The sequence below is a fragment of the Phoxinus phoxinus genome (assembly GCF_949152265.1).
Source record: "Phoxinus phoxinus genome assembly, chromosome: 18".
Taxonomy (NCBI): Eukaryota; Metazoa; Chordata; class Actinopteri; order Cypriniformes; family Leuciscidae; genus Phoxinus; species Phoxinus phoxinus.
The window spans coordinates 21,770,069-21,783,394 of NC_136893.1; the positions used below are offsets into that span (position 1 = coordinate 21,770,069).

At 37.5% G+C, this 13,326-nt stretch overlaps 1 protein-coding gene across 1 annotated transcript in view; it reads left to right on the plus strand.

Moving 5' to 3' along the window:
* The window catches only part of LOC306985582 (uncharacterized protein), a 52,205-nt gene that overhangs the window by 20,275 nt on the left and 18,604 nt on the right, over positions 1–13,326 (plus strand). Inside the window, exon 2 of the mRNA XM_079588001.1 lies at positions 11,546–11,710. Coding sequence (XP_079444127.1) covers positions 11,607–11,710 — 104 coding nt within the window. The 5' untranslated portion in view covers positions 11,546–11,606. The remainder of the gene's footprint in view (positions 1–11,545; positions 11,711–13,326) is intronic.

Below are 13,326 nucleotides of genomic sequence, written 5' to 3' on the forward strand. Positions count from 1 at the left end.
CAGCTGTTGTGTGTACAGAGGACAGGCAATGAATTATTAAATGTGCAGTGTTTGAGCAGAAATAGAAACCTGCCTTCAGAAGTGTGAAAATATTGCTCATCAACAGGGAAAGGGGACGGGATGCATCGGTTTGTGTTGAAGAAACTATTGTTTCTGCTGTTTATCTACTTGTGTAAAAGATTCTTGACAATTATCTATTTATCCATCAACTGATTGTATTGTGGTCACATATGCATATCATCAGTGTACTTTTTTTATTTTTTTAATGTAACTTTCTAGTTATTCTAGTATTTTTTTTACATTTATTTTGTTCTATTTTATTTATTTTTTTTATTTTAAAATGTAATTTCTACATTTAAATGTTGTCATTTTACTTCAAATTAATTTACTTTGTGTTTAATTAAAAAATATGTTTATATTTAAAATTTAATTTCTGCATTTTAAATTTAAACTTTTAACTTCAAATTAATTTATTTTCAGCTTTATATTTTTACAATGTTAAGTTTAAAAGGTATTTTTGCTTTTCATTTTAAAATAAAGAAATAAGTTGATTTTATTTTTACTTTTATTAGAGAGATATTTTTAAAAGTGAACATAAAACTATTGCCTTTTTATTTTAATTTCTTTCTGCACATTTTAATTTTAGAATTCTTATTTTAAGATTTTAAGCTTAATATTATATTGTTTGTTTAAAATGTCATTTATTTTTGCTATTATTTTAAGATAATTTTTAATTAACAAATATAAATTTGTCCTTTATTAGACAAAGATACTTTTAAATGTGAACAGAATACTTATTTTTTCATTATTTTATTTTCACATTTATTTTGACAAGTTTAAAATGTATTTTTGCTTTTCATTTTAAAATAAAAAAATTTAATAATTTTCTTTTCTACTTTTATTAGAGATACTTATATCGTAGAGATACTTATACGTATTCATACATTTATTTTTTAAACTTGCAAGACAAGTTTAGAATGTATTTTTTGCTTTTCATTTTAAAATATTTTTTTTTAAGTAGGCTACATTTTCTTATACTTTTATTAGAGATCATTTAAAAAGTTTTTTATTTTTATTTATTTATTTATTTATTGATACATTTATTTTATCCAAACAAAGGAAACTAGATTAGGAACAGGTAAACATAATGAACTAGTCAATGAGTAACCGTAGCAACTAATTAACAACAGAAACTGGAACAGGAACTAAACACAGAAAGAAAACAAAGGAACTAAAGAAACACAAACATAACATGTACATTTTAATTTAAAAAAATTTAATAAAATTTTTACGTTTAAAATGTCATTTATTTTGGCTTTTTAATTTTTAAAATCGATAATTTAGTTTAATTTCTTTTCGCTTTTGATTAGGGATATACTTTTAAAGAGTGAACAGATAATGATTGCAAAGTGAGAGTGGGATGGGACTTGAACCTTTGTCAGTCGTATGAGCACCACAGCTCATCACAATACATCTCCAACTGATATAGTTTTTCTTCTACTATAAAAAACACTTGACACACAGAATGTACTGATGGATGGAATTTAAACTAAAGATGGCAATACATCGTTTTTTTCTTCTCATATTGGTGTGTTGTAAAGTGGGAAAGCCCACTCCCCGTGGCTGTTACCCGGAGATGTAATGATGCCGAGTGGTCAGGATCCCAAACAGGAGTGCTGGGACGGACAATCAGAGATTAGTCTCGGATCAAAGTGATTGCCACCCCTCACGCGCTTACTCAGCACTGACACTGAAGCACAGGGAAGGGATTTGTCACTCTCACGCTTCAAACGATGCCTGTGATGGAGAGAGAAGCAACATTTCCATGCTTTTGACTTTCCCACAGCCTGAAATAGCATTACGGGGAAGTGTGCTGAAGCCTCGGCGAAGCAGCACGTCTGACTAGTTTAGAGTTAAGATGCTTTATGTGAAGTTAAGCACTGAACTCATTTTAATCTGCTTTTGAGCAGACGTACATTAGGACATGTGGAGACAAATTCAGTCAGCGTCGTAAAAATCCCATTTGGGTGTTTTTACGGTGTACGTGAGGCGTTTAGTCTGTTATGAGAAGCCTTCGAGTGTTTACTGATAAAGCCTGCAGTGACTGTACACTTCAAAGAGCTGAAGACCTCAACAAAGGTCGTTTTACAGTTCTTAAGAAGCTCTTAATGCCAAAAAACTTACCGCCATGGGTGTTCGCTAGTGTTTGGGATGTTCAATACTGCAGTTGGCCAAGATACAGATATTTTCCAAACCGCTTGTGCAATGAAGGGTTTTTTTTCCCATTCATTTTTAAATAGGAATTTGAAAAATCCTTTGTTAAGTCTGGCATTTTGCACATCCAGCCGGTTGTCGCAGAATACATTTTGACTGGGTGACCCCGACGCAAAGCCTGGATGTACTTTATTTCTGTGATCAAAGCTGAATCATATTCAGAAATCATTCTAATATATGATTTGATGCTCAAAAAACATTTATTATTATTAGCAATGTTGAAAATGGTTGAGCGGCTTCATATTTTTTGACACACGGAAGAAGTTGTTTTTTTGAGCATCAAATCATCATATTAGAATGATTTCTAAAGGATCATGTGACTGAAACCTGGAGTAATGATGCTGAAAATTCAGCTTTGATCACAGGAATAAATTACATTTGAAAATATTAGGGCTGTCAAAAGATTAATAGGGATTAATCGCATCCAAAATAAAAGTTTGTGTTTACATAATATATTTATAAAAACACATGTATATATTTAAGAAAAATTGGTTATATTTATATATAAAATATTTATATATAATATAAATGTATATACAGTAAATGCAAATATTTCTTAAATATATACATGAATGTGTGTGTATTTATACATAATAATTATACACAGTACACACACATATATTATGTAAACACAAACTTTTATTTTGGATGCGATTAATCCCGATTAATCTTTTGACAGCCCTAGAAAATATATTATATATTAACCGCTATAGCGCCAAAAATTACGACTGCAGCTTTAACTCTACAATAAGTAAATCCACTTCACCAGCTAATTACTCTTCGACAGCGATGCCATATAGAAATAGACAGAACTATCTAGACTTTTTTCTGGCCTAGAAAATTGTAATCGGTGCATTTCTATAATCTTTCTGATTGGCTGGTATCAAACACCATCACATAATCTGATGTTCACAGATGTTTTATTTATTTATTTCTACATTTGCCGTAGTGTCGATGGGTTCAACAACTCATCCTGCAAAAGGGGGGCCTTGGCCAGAACCTAGTGGTATTTGGGGGGCCTTGGCATGGAGAAGTTTGGGAACCCCTGGCCGTTGGAAATGTCACTTATCTGATCATAACTGTGAGTTTCAACAACACAATACTAACTCTACTCAACCAGGCCTCACCCCTTTTTTTGCGTACGTATGTCTAGGGCATAAATTATTTAAAGAGGTATATTCTCACGTTCATTCCCGGAAGAGAGCATTGTAGGCGTTTCAGGGAGTTCAGAAACAGTGTTACTGATATAGAGAGTAACTCCATTTGCAGTGACTTTGCAGACCTTTTTCACACTCAAACAGCAACATCACACACAGCGAGAGTTGAATGTGTACAAAAGCATAATAGATCCTCTTTAATGCATAGTATGGGGTTTGTTTAAATCTCTATCGCACGCTAAGCAATAGTGATCGTGAAGCTTGCTGGCAGGAGAAACCATGACCTATAACTGCTGCCAGCTTGCTGGAATCTGTTGATACAGTGTAAACACACACACGTGGTCTTGGTGTACAAAACCGTCACACTGCACTGGTCAATCCTGTCCGACCGTCAACCGCAGTGTTGTGAAAGTGTCCAGATGGTCCTCCACAGTGTAAACCCACAGGCCACGGTGCAGGGAAGGTGTTAAATGGCTCTCCTGTCTGAGAAATACCCAACAGCAACGACTCACCCAGTTCTGAAATGTCGGGGACTTGTTCTGCAGTGTCTCTGAGGATATGGACTGAGGGGTTTTCCGCTCTTATAATGAGATTTATCCGCATTGGTGAGCCGAAAGATGGAGAGAGGGATGAGGAAAGTATGAAGAGCAGCAGGAGGCTGAACTCCCTCATTCTCACGAGAGTTTAGCTGTCATATTAGCATGACTAGCGAGTTGTTGAGTGCATGTGACGCGGCGCCGTGATTCCAACAGCGGCTCTGAAGCAGGAAGACACTGGAACATTTACTGTCTGTCACACACTACAGCTCTGTTACAGAGCCTCATAAGAGTCTTTACTGTCTATATAGGCCAAATATAATCTCTGAAGAAAGCTAAGCGTTAGCATTGACAGTTGTTTGGCTGGTGCGGGATCACCTCCATGGATGTAAACCTGTTCTTGTTCTTGACTGTTCACATGTTTTTGAGCCAACCAGCTAATTGCTATGGAGCCGCAGTTTCATAACAGCGCTGATTGGTTAATGACACCACGCTAATAAACACAAGAAGTTTATGCTAATCAGTGTTGTTTTAGTATTATTTATATACTATTATAGTTTAATTAATTTTAATCTTTTAAGTTTTCATGTTAATTTTAGTGTATATATGAATTACTCTTTTCTCTTTTTAAATATTACTACTTTTTATTTCACTTTTAGTTTTAGTTTTTATTAGTTAGTAATTTTAGAGCTTCGATTTATTTCAGTCAGTTACCAAGGCAACATTTCTAATTTATTTAATCTAATATTTTTATTTTATTTTCAGCTTCACTTAAATTAACTAAAATATTTTTCATATTTTTAGTTTTAGTTGTAAGTTTACCATAACAACCATGATGCTAATGCTTGCTATAGGCTCTGTGTGATCATTGTCACCATTATGTTCAGTTTAGTTTCATTTTCATGGACTCGCATAATTATGTTTCTCTTTGTTGCCCTCTGCCTTTGTTCCTGTTTGCATGTCATTCATCTGTTGCCATGGTTATATATACTTATTTTAATATTTCTGAAAATCAGTGTTATTTATTTTAAGAAATGTTACATATTGCATTCCTTCTCTTGTGTACTGCACTTTTACACGATTGCAACTGTACTGAATCACACATATGCTGTTACTGTATCAAAATTGTAACATGTTGATTTCAGTATCAATCACACATAACAACAGGTTCAATATAGTATCATCGGGATCCAAAAGGATTCCCTTCCTTATGCAGACTTTAAAGGGGTCCTTTATGCCCTGTTACGAAGTCTAGGTTTTGTTTTTTGGGGGTGTATGTATATGTTTTCATGAGTGACTGTTTAAAAAACGTATTATTTCTCACATATTTTACATTATTACAGCAGCAACTCTTTCCCTGGTCTGTCTCGAACGCGTTCTTAGTTCCTGTATCGATGAAGCCCCTCCTCCCGAAATACGAATTGTGATGTGATTGGTTAGTTGGGTCTGTGTGTCATGATTGGCAGTGCTTAGTGTGTGTTTGGGAAATGTCCCGCCCCTCCATAACTGTGAGTTCTGCTCTAGTGTAAATATTAAGAATATCAATTTCAAACCAATTCGAGCCCGATTCAGACCCTGACCATGTTAACGAACAAGAGGATCATGTAGAACGGATTTCACAGGATGTTTCAGTGTGGTAGGTTTTTTGTAATTTTCTTAGATACGATGTTATTCATCATTTAATCGGGATATTTGTCGGAAAACTAAGGTAATACAAACAGTAATCGATCACTAAACCATGGTTAATTTTCCTAAGGAGCAGTGAATCGTCTTACAAAAGCGAGAGCTTACAAAAGCAACAGAAACAAGCTTTTCTCCATAAAATGTGCAGCGCACAGATTAAAGTTGGGGTTATAATGTTCAGGAACAGAGTTTTGGAAGCGTTGTGGTAAAAACAGTGTCTCTTTGACATATCGACAGCACCGTCTTCGCATCTCAACGAGACCTTGTGCCCTTTTTTGTGTATTCCGTGGGCAGGGATTATTTAAATTAGTAACATTGTGACTTCATAAGATCTGGAAAAATCGCGTTTTTGTCCAAACGAGCCGTTTCTTGCAGTTTTTTGGAAAGTGAATTCTGTTCAATCTCCCATCGGAGTGGACTTTAAACTTAGTAACCTTGCAGATCTTTAATATGCTCAAACAGCAACATTGGAAAAGCACAATAGGACCCCTTTAATACAGGCAATGCGAATTAAAACGAATAGAGCATCAGTCCTGTTTATTTCTCTAGCATATCATGCGTAAAACCTGTTGTCCCATAAATGTGCACGCAACTGAATGTTTACAGTGTTGTGCGATTAGACTTGGGTTGGGGCAAACTCATCACATTCAGCTTGTGAATTCCTGGCCACAATTAAGGAAATTGTGTCAGGTCTGTAATCCTGCGACGAGAGTTGAAAGAAGCTTTGGGTCGCTCCACGGGCCATTAGAGGATGATGGGAGGACAGGTTTGGGCAGGGAGGGAACAGCTCGTCTGCTGCAAAATTTGATTACAATCAGTGAGTGTGCGCATATTTGTATGATGGGATTTCAGATTGCATTCAAGGACTAGGTAACTACATTTTTGCAAAACTCCAAAAACACACCAGTACATCACTGCAGTTTCCAGATGAAATAAACAGAGGCTGTACAACTTTAAATCCTTTTCACAAATTATTGATTATTGTTGCGTCATTCCTTCCACAATGTGTGTTTTGACACTTTTACCATAGTGCTTGATTTGTATACTTATACATTTTGACATTTGCATCACATAACCAGCTCAATATGTGAGTCTTTTCTGTCGTAGTTGCTCAGTAGCTCATCTGGTACAGAACTGTACTTGCGATGGACAGCGATCGTGTGCGACAAGATAAAAGAGCTCGAAGACATGTAGAATTAAAGCTAATGGCATGGTTGCTTCAGAAAATGCGTTTTTATCTCACATTTCCTTTTGCATGAACTTTTTAGCACCACTCACCAAATACTAGGGCTGGGTATCGATTCAGATGTTCCAATTCGATTCGATTTCGATTCTGATTCGACAGCTTCAGAGTCATTGCAATGGTTATATTACTTTTTTCAGTTTGAATGGTGGTCGTCTCGCACCCCCCTATCGCCTGTGAGTGGAAAAAACACCCTCGCAACTTTGGGCCGTCGGCCGCTGTGTCAGGAAGTATCGCGTGATATCAGGTCTCGCGATGTAACGAATTGCTTTACGGCAAATAAAATCTCCCTCACGCTGTTCGAACCCGAATGAAGAAGACGTTGTAAAGAAGGTCCCGTCTGCTTTGATGTCGTTGATCTACTAGCCTCTGGTATAAGAAAGTCGCCAACGAGTTTTTCGACAGTGTTGTCAAATATCTATTCCGAAGCTGTAGGGGGAGCTCTATAGAGAAACCTGCCAGCAAAAAGCGAGAATACAGCGAAGAAATTCCAGAAACTGCGTAGACCTGCTTTAAAGGTATTGCGGAGGATCTTTCCTACTTTTAGAAAAGACCCGCCCTCTCCAATTTCTATTTGCTCCCGACCGAGAGGGAACGCCTACTAGCAGTGATTTTAAATCGATTTCTCCAAATAGCATGACAAACTTTACCTGTCTAGTAGAATCTTCGCGACTGCGGCATCAGTGGGAAGCCCAACATGTGCTTTTAGCGCACGCCAGCGTGTGAACGGCCTTACGTAAACATATCACCAGAATGATTGACACTTAGGTGGACCAATAGTATACACTACCCACCCGGAAGAAGAAAATCCTCCGCTATACCTTTAAGAGCCACAAACCTGTATATTTAACTCTTTGTTTTAGGTACACTTGGGTTCATTAAAACCCAACTTCAAATGCATACAATGAATAGACAGGATTTTGATGCAAGATGAAAAATGTATGCTGGAATTGGACAAGTCAAGAACAGTCGCATGCCTTGATCAATCAGGATCAGATTATGTTATGTTTAAGATCAAACTAACATAGAATCTCCCAGCATGAGCTTTAACATGGAGGCTGCAAGGCTATAAACAGTGTAGGAAAACTAATACTGGCTTTTGGGTGATAGATAAAAATGGGACAAAAACGATTTTTGGCCTTTAAAAAAAAAGAAATAGATTACATCGAAAAATCCCTACCAAATACAATACGCACGACAACTTCACGTTCATCTCTTTCGGATAAAACTGAACATGCTTTTAGCGCCACTCGCTGGACATTTCAATTTGAAAGTGTTGTGAAATGTGCACGAAGCAACGTAATATCATTTTGCTGAAACATCGCCACAGGCGTGCTTTTCCAAGCAGAAACTATGTCCATGGCAATGCACATTTGCTATAATGAGACGTTTGTCATTGAGAAATATTGTAGTTGATTTCCATCTAAATAGAGTCATTCTTCATAGGTCTAACCTTTTTTTTTTTTTTTTTGTGGTTTTATTTCTTTAAATGACGCATTCAAGCTGCTGAAAGTGCAGGTTGAAGCATAAAGAAAGCTTTTTCTCTGTGGTAATTCAGGGAAAATGCACATTGCCTTGCGACACATTGCACACTTGCCATTTCCTCTGTGCAGAGAAATGTGCTGCTACACACTTAGATTAAAGTGTGTGTGTGCGCGTATATGTTGCGTTCATCAGCGCTGCCATGGTGAGAGGTGGGAAAAACAGAGATGTATGAATTGTTGCTAGAGAAACCTTCCCATGGGGAAGCACTAAACAACACACTCCTCTAAATACTTGCCCTGTTTAAAGACTCGTCCGAAGCCTAATTCTATCTGTCGGGTTTCTATGCCTCCATTTATTTCGGCTGCAGATGTTGGTTCTCAGCCGCTCTCTCTGGATCCGACGGAATATTTAGGAAATGTGCTGACAGCAGCATCAGACGGAGGAGAGAGGGAGGGAGGGATGCATTTTTGGGATGGTAGAAGGATGCAATAATATCTTTGAGAACAGCGTTTATCTCACACCGAGGCTTGTTTTATAAACCAGGCACACACATGCACGCAAGAATTCACACCCACCATCATAAGGTTTTTGGGTTTCCATGACCTGCTTTCCTCAGTCGGTCTTTTGTCAGATCCCGCTCTCTCTTTCTCAGTCTAATCCTAAGCTTTGGCCACATTTCTCCTCTGGCTGCATGTGTGTTGTGTTGTTTTGTGTGTGTGTGTGTGTGTGTGTGTGTTCAGAGGGGAAAGCTCAGGCCATCTTGAAAAATTGATATTTGATCCCATGTGTAAAGGAGAGGAATGAGTCCAGCTAGCTTCACTCCAAACATCATCGCTCTCTCTCTTTAGTGCATGATGTATGTGCTCAACAACATAGACACAATGATGGATTTCTTCATATGCCAGGTTGGCATTTTTTTATGACATGATGAAAAAAATGTCATGACCAGGAGCTGTTTTATAGAAAAATAGTGAAAACATTTTATTAGTTCATCATCTTGATGTTCTTTTTTTTTTGAGAGAGAGAGAGAGAGACTAAATTGTCATGCTGGATAGACCTGCCCACTGGCACTGAGAAATCTCATTGGTCCAAAATTACACATTTTATATGATACATACAGTATATACACTACTGCTCAAAAGTTTGGGGTTGGTAAATTTTTATTTTTAAAATGTAATTTATTCCTGTGATCAAATCTGAATTTGAACGTTATTAATGTCTTTACTTTCACTTTGAATCAATTTAATGTGTCCTTGTTGCTGAATAAAAGTGTTGATTTCTTTAAACTAGCCCCAAACTTTTGAACGATATATAATGTATATAGCCTATTATGATTCTCTGTGATTTTGTCACATAACCCAGCAGTTGTCAAACTGCTTGTTGCTATAGAAGCTTGTTGCATTGCATCTGATTAGGACAAAGTGTAATATCACACTATTATAAAACATATAACTAACTGAATGTTCATGTATCATGGTTATTACATGGTACTTCAAAGAATACCATACCATAGTAGCTACTACACATTAAAAAAACATAGTATTTACATAGTGAACTCTCTTTACATTGAATCATCACTGGAAGCTGGACGAGAGCATCATATATTACACAGTGACTTTATTTATTTATCTCCGTGATGACTGAGACGTTAAAGCTTTGCAATGGTTAGCTTAGCTTTGCCTGTATGCCTCAGCAACTAATATTAAACTTCAGATTTAATCCCCGGCATTACTGTACACAGAGACAGATTAAACGGCAGCTATGACTGTCACTGATGTATCCAAGCAATACGAAGGAGTGCAAGTGATTCGAGAAACATTTAGCTAGCGTTAAAAGCAACTGTCAGAGATAGGCTACTTTTTTTTAAAAAAGTTTAATTTGAGTCAGAAAGTTGCTGAATGTAAAAAAAAAGTTAAAAAAAGTCGTTTCTCAGTTTCCTTCTTGCTTTAGGTATATTGGTCATAGTAGGAGCATGTGAGCTGAGTGGGGTAAAATAAATAAATGCATGCAAAGCTAAAAAAGATAAAACAACTGAATAATTAATGCTTGCTCCAAACCATAAACTTCCACAGCTACAAAAACAGCACTTTAACACAATTACGCTGTTTATATGTTAAATGTTTACTTGTTGTTTACTAATGTTTAAACTAATGTTTATTAATGTGAATTTTCATTTAAAGTGCATCTATTATGCTTCTTTGGATATTATCTTCCATGTAGTGTGTAATATGCCTGTTTGTGACACTGGGCCATCTGACCAATCAGAGCAGAGTAGACCATTTACAACAGACTGGGCCACCTGACCAATCAGAGCAGAGTAGACTGATCACAACAGACTGGGCCATCTGACCAATCAGAGCAGAGTTGACCGATCACAACAGACTGGGCCATCTGACCAATCAGAGCAGAGTAGACCGATCACAACAGACTGGGCCATCTGATTAATCAGAGCAGAGTAGACCAATCACAACAGTCTGGGCCATCTGACCAATCAGAGCAGAGTAGACCAATCACAACAGACTGGGTCATCTGACCAATCAGAGCAGAGTAGACCAATCACAACAGACTGGGTCGTCTGACCAATCAGAGCAGAGTAGACCAATCACAACAGACTGGGTCGTCTGACCAATCAGAGCAGAGTAGACCAATCACAACAGACTGGGTCGTCTGACCAATCAGAGCAGAGTAGACCAATCACAACAGACTGGGTCGTCTGACCAATCAGAGCAGAGTAGACCAATCACAACAGACTGGGTCGTCTGACCAATCAGAGCAGAGTAGACCAATCACAACAGATTGGGTCATCTGACCAATCAGAGCAGAGTAAGCTCTCAGAAAGGAGAGGACATTGAACAAACTGTTTCAGACACTGTGAGAAAAGAGGTGATGCTGCAGTGCATATTATGAGAAAATTAAAGTGTTTTGACCTAGTAAACTTGTTGTTGGAAACCTTAAAAAAACGTAGGAACCTTTAAATAGCATAATAGGGGCACTTTAACAGTTTCACATTATGTGGGGCACCTTATCAGGCAATGAGTTGCCAGTCCATCGGCAAGATGTCAAAAAATCAGTTTCTTGCTTTACTATAAAATATTGATATTAAACATCTTGACATGCCTTGACCCTGTTTAAAAGTCTTTTTTCCTGTTATCTCTTTCTGTCTGCAGGTGCCCTGGACGAGCCGTACGGCAGGACCTGTGTGTATGTGTGTGTCTGCAGCTCAGTGGAATGTTTTCAGATCTCCCCAAGGTGCTGATACTGGGGGCCATCGCAGCGGCCTCTGCCTTCGTGGTCACCATCCTTATCGTCTTGGTGTGTGTGGGGTGTCAGAGGTGAGTGAATGCGCACACAGACTGCAAACACCCTTTTACCTTTAATTCTAGGGTGGAGAACCAGTTGTTCATCATATTCCATATTGTGAAGGGGTCATGAACTGCATTGGTTTATTGTTTTTAATGTTTCCTGGGGTGCACATATAATGTTGATATGAATTTATAAATAAAAGGCATTTTTCCTAGCCTGATTTTATCCCTCTGGTTTGAACGCTCTGTTTGAAGGGGCGTGTCTGCTTTGAGACTTCAGTGTAAACGCCCACTGCTGTGATTGGCTGACATCTTCGCATATTAAATGTGGAACTCTCTCGTAAACGTTTGGCACGTTTTTACTATTACAGCCCTCAAGGTTAACTAATCGTGAAAAGTGTTGATTATAGCATTATATTTAGATTGTGGCATGAAAGGCTGCAGTGATGATCATTGTAGACAATCACAGACATGTTGAGCGCATGAATGCAGTGATCTCTTCTTTGCAACTCGATTTCTGCACACCAACGAATTATTTCATCATATCTAACAGTGCAAACACAATGTAAATAAGAGATTTGTTGATTATAACACAAGTTTTGGCAAGAGTCCATGCAACTTTACTTAACAAACGTAATCAAACATAAAACAGAGCAGCATGGCCAGGCATGAAACATTGAATACTAGACAAAGACACAGGGCAAACATGAGGGCTTAAATACACAGACTAATTACAAGACAAAGAACACCTGTAAACAATAATCAGACGATTAACAAATGACAAGACACATGGATCACATGACAAACAGGGAATCACATGACAAGACAAAGAAACAAAACCCAAACCGTGACACTGATAAACTCGCGCTATTTGATTGACAGCTCCAGCGATTGTAAAGGGAACGTTCTTTGATCGCTTTCTACATTTAATTGAATCAGTTTAAATAACATATTTTCATCCTACGAAGAGAAACAATGTGGAGTCACTGATTTGATTTACTGACACATTTTATGTTTACTGATGTTTACATCTTTCCACTTGTAAATGACAACTTTCCACTTCAAAGAAGGCGGAGCCTCAGAGTCACACCTACTTACTATGTCATCGCCACGGACCAATGGTAGTTCAAAGATGTTTACCAGCTGGACAACTTTTCCAGAAAGTTTGTTTCGAACTTTCAAAACAAACTTTGGCCTGATTTAATTTGAAATGACATCACACCAGTTCATTCTTCGATTATGCTTCAATCCGGGCCTTTATGCTGCATCCAAATTATGTGTAAACGCACCTTATGCAAGACTTTAAATCGGATTTGTTATATCTTTCCTGTTACAATCTGAAATATCTCATCATGTGGCAACTTCTGAGTAGGAACAATAAGAACTGAATTTCTTTTTTCCACATGTTCTTCCTCAAAAGTACTGAAGAATAATTAATTGAAGAATCGTTAAGGAACTGGAATTATTAAGAGCAATCAGAAACCAAACCAGGATCCTTACGATTCCCATCCATAATGCTTCATTCCAGAGCTGTTGGTTCGTTTGCACATGAAAGTGTTTCTGCACAGGCGCGCCCCACTCATATGTCAAAAGAATGCGTCGACTTCTTAAAAACTCCCCCCACACTCTTGTGTCAGGGCACATCC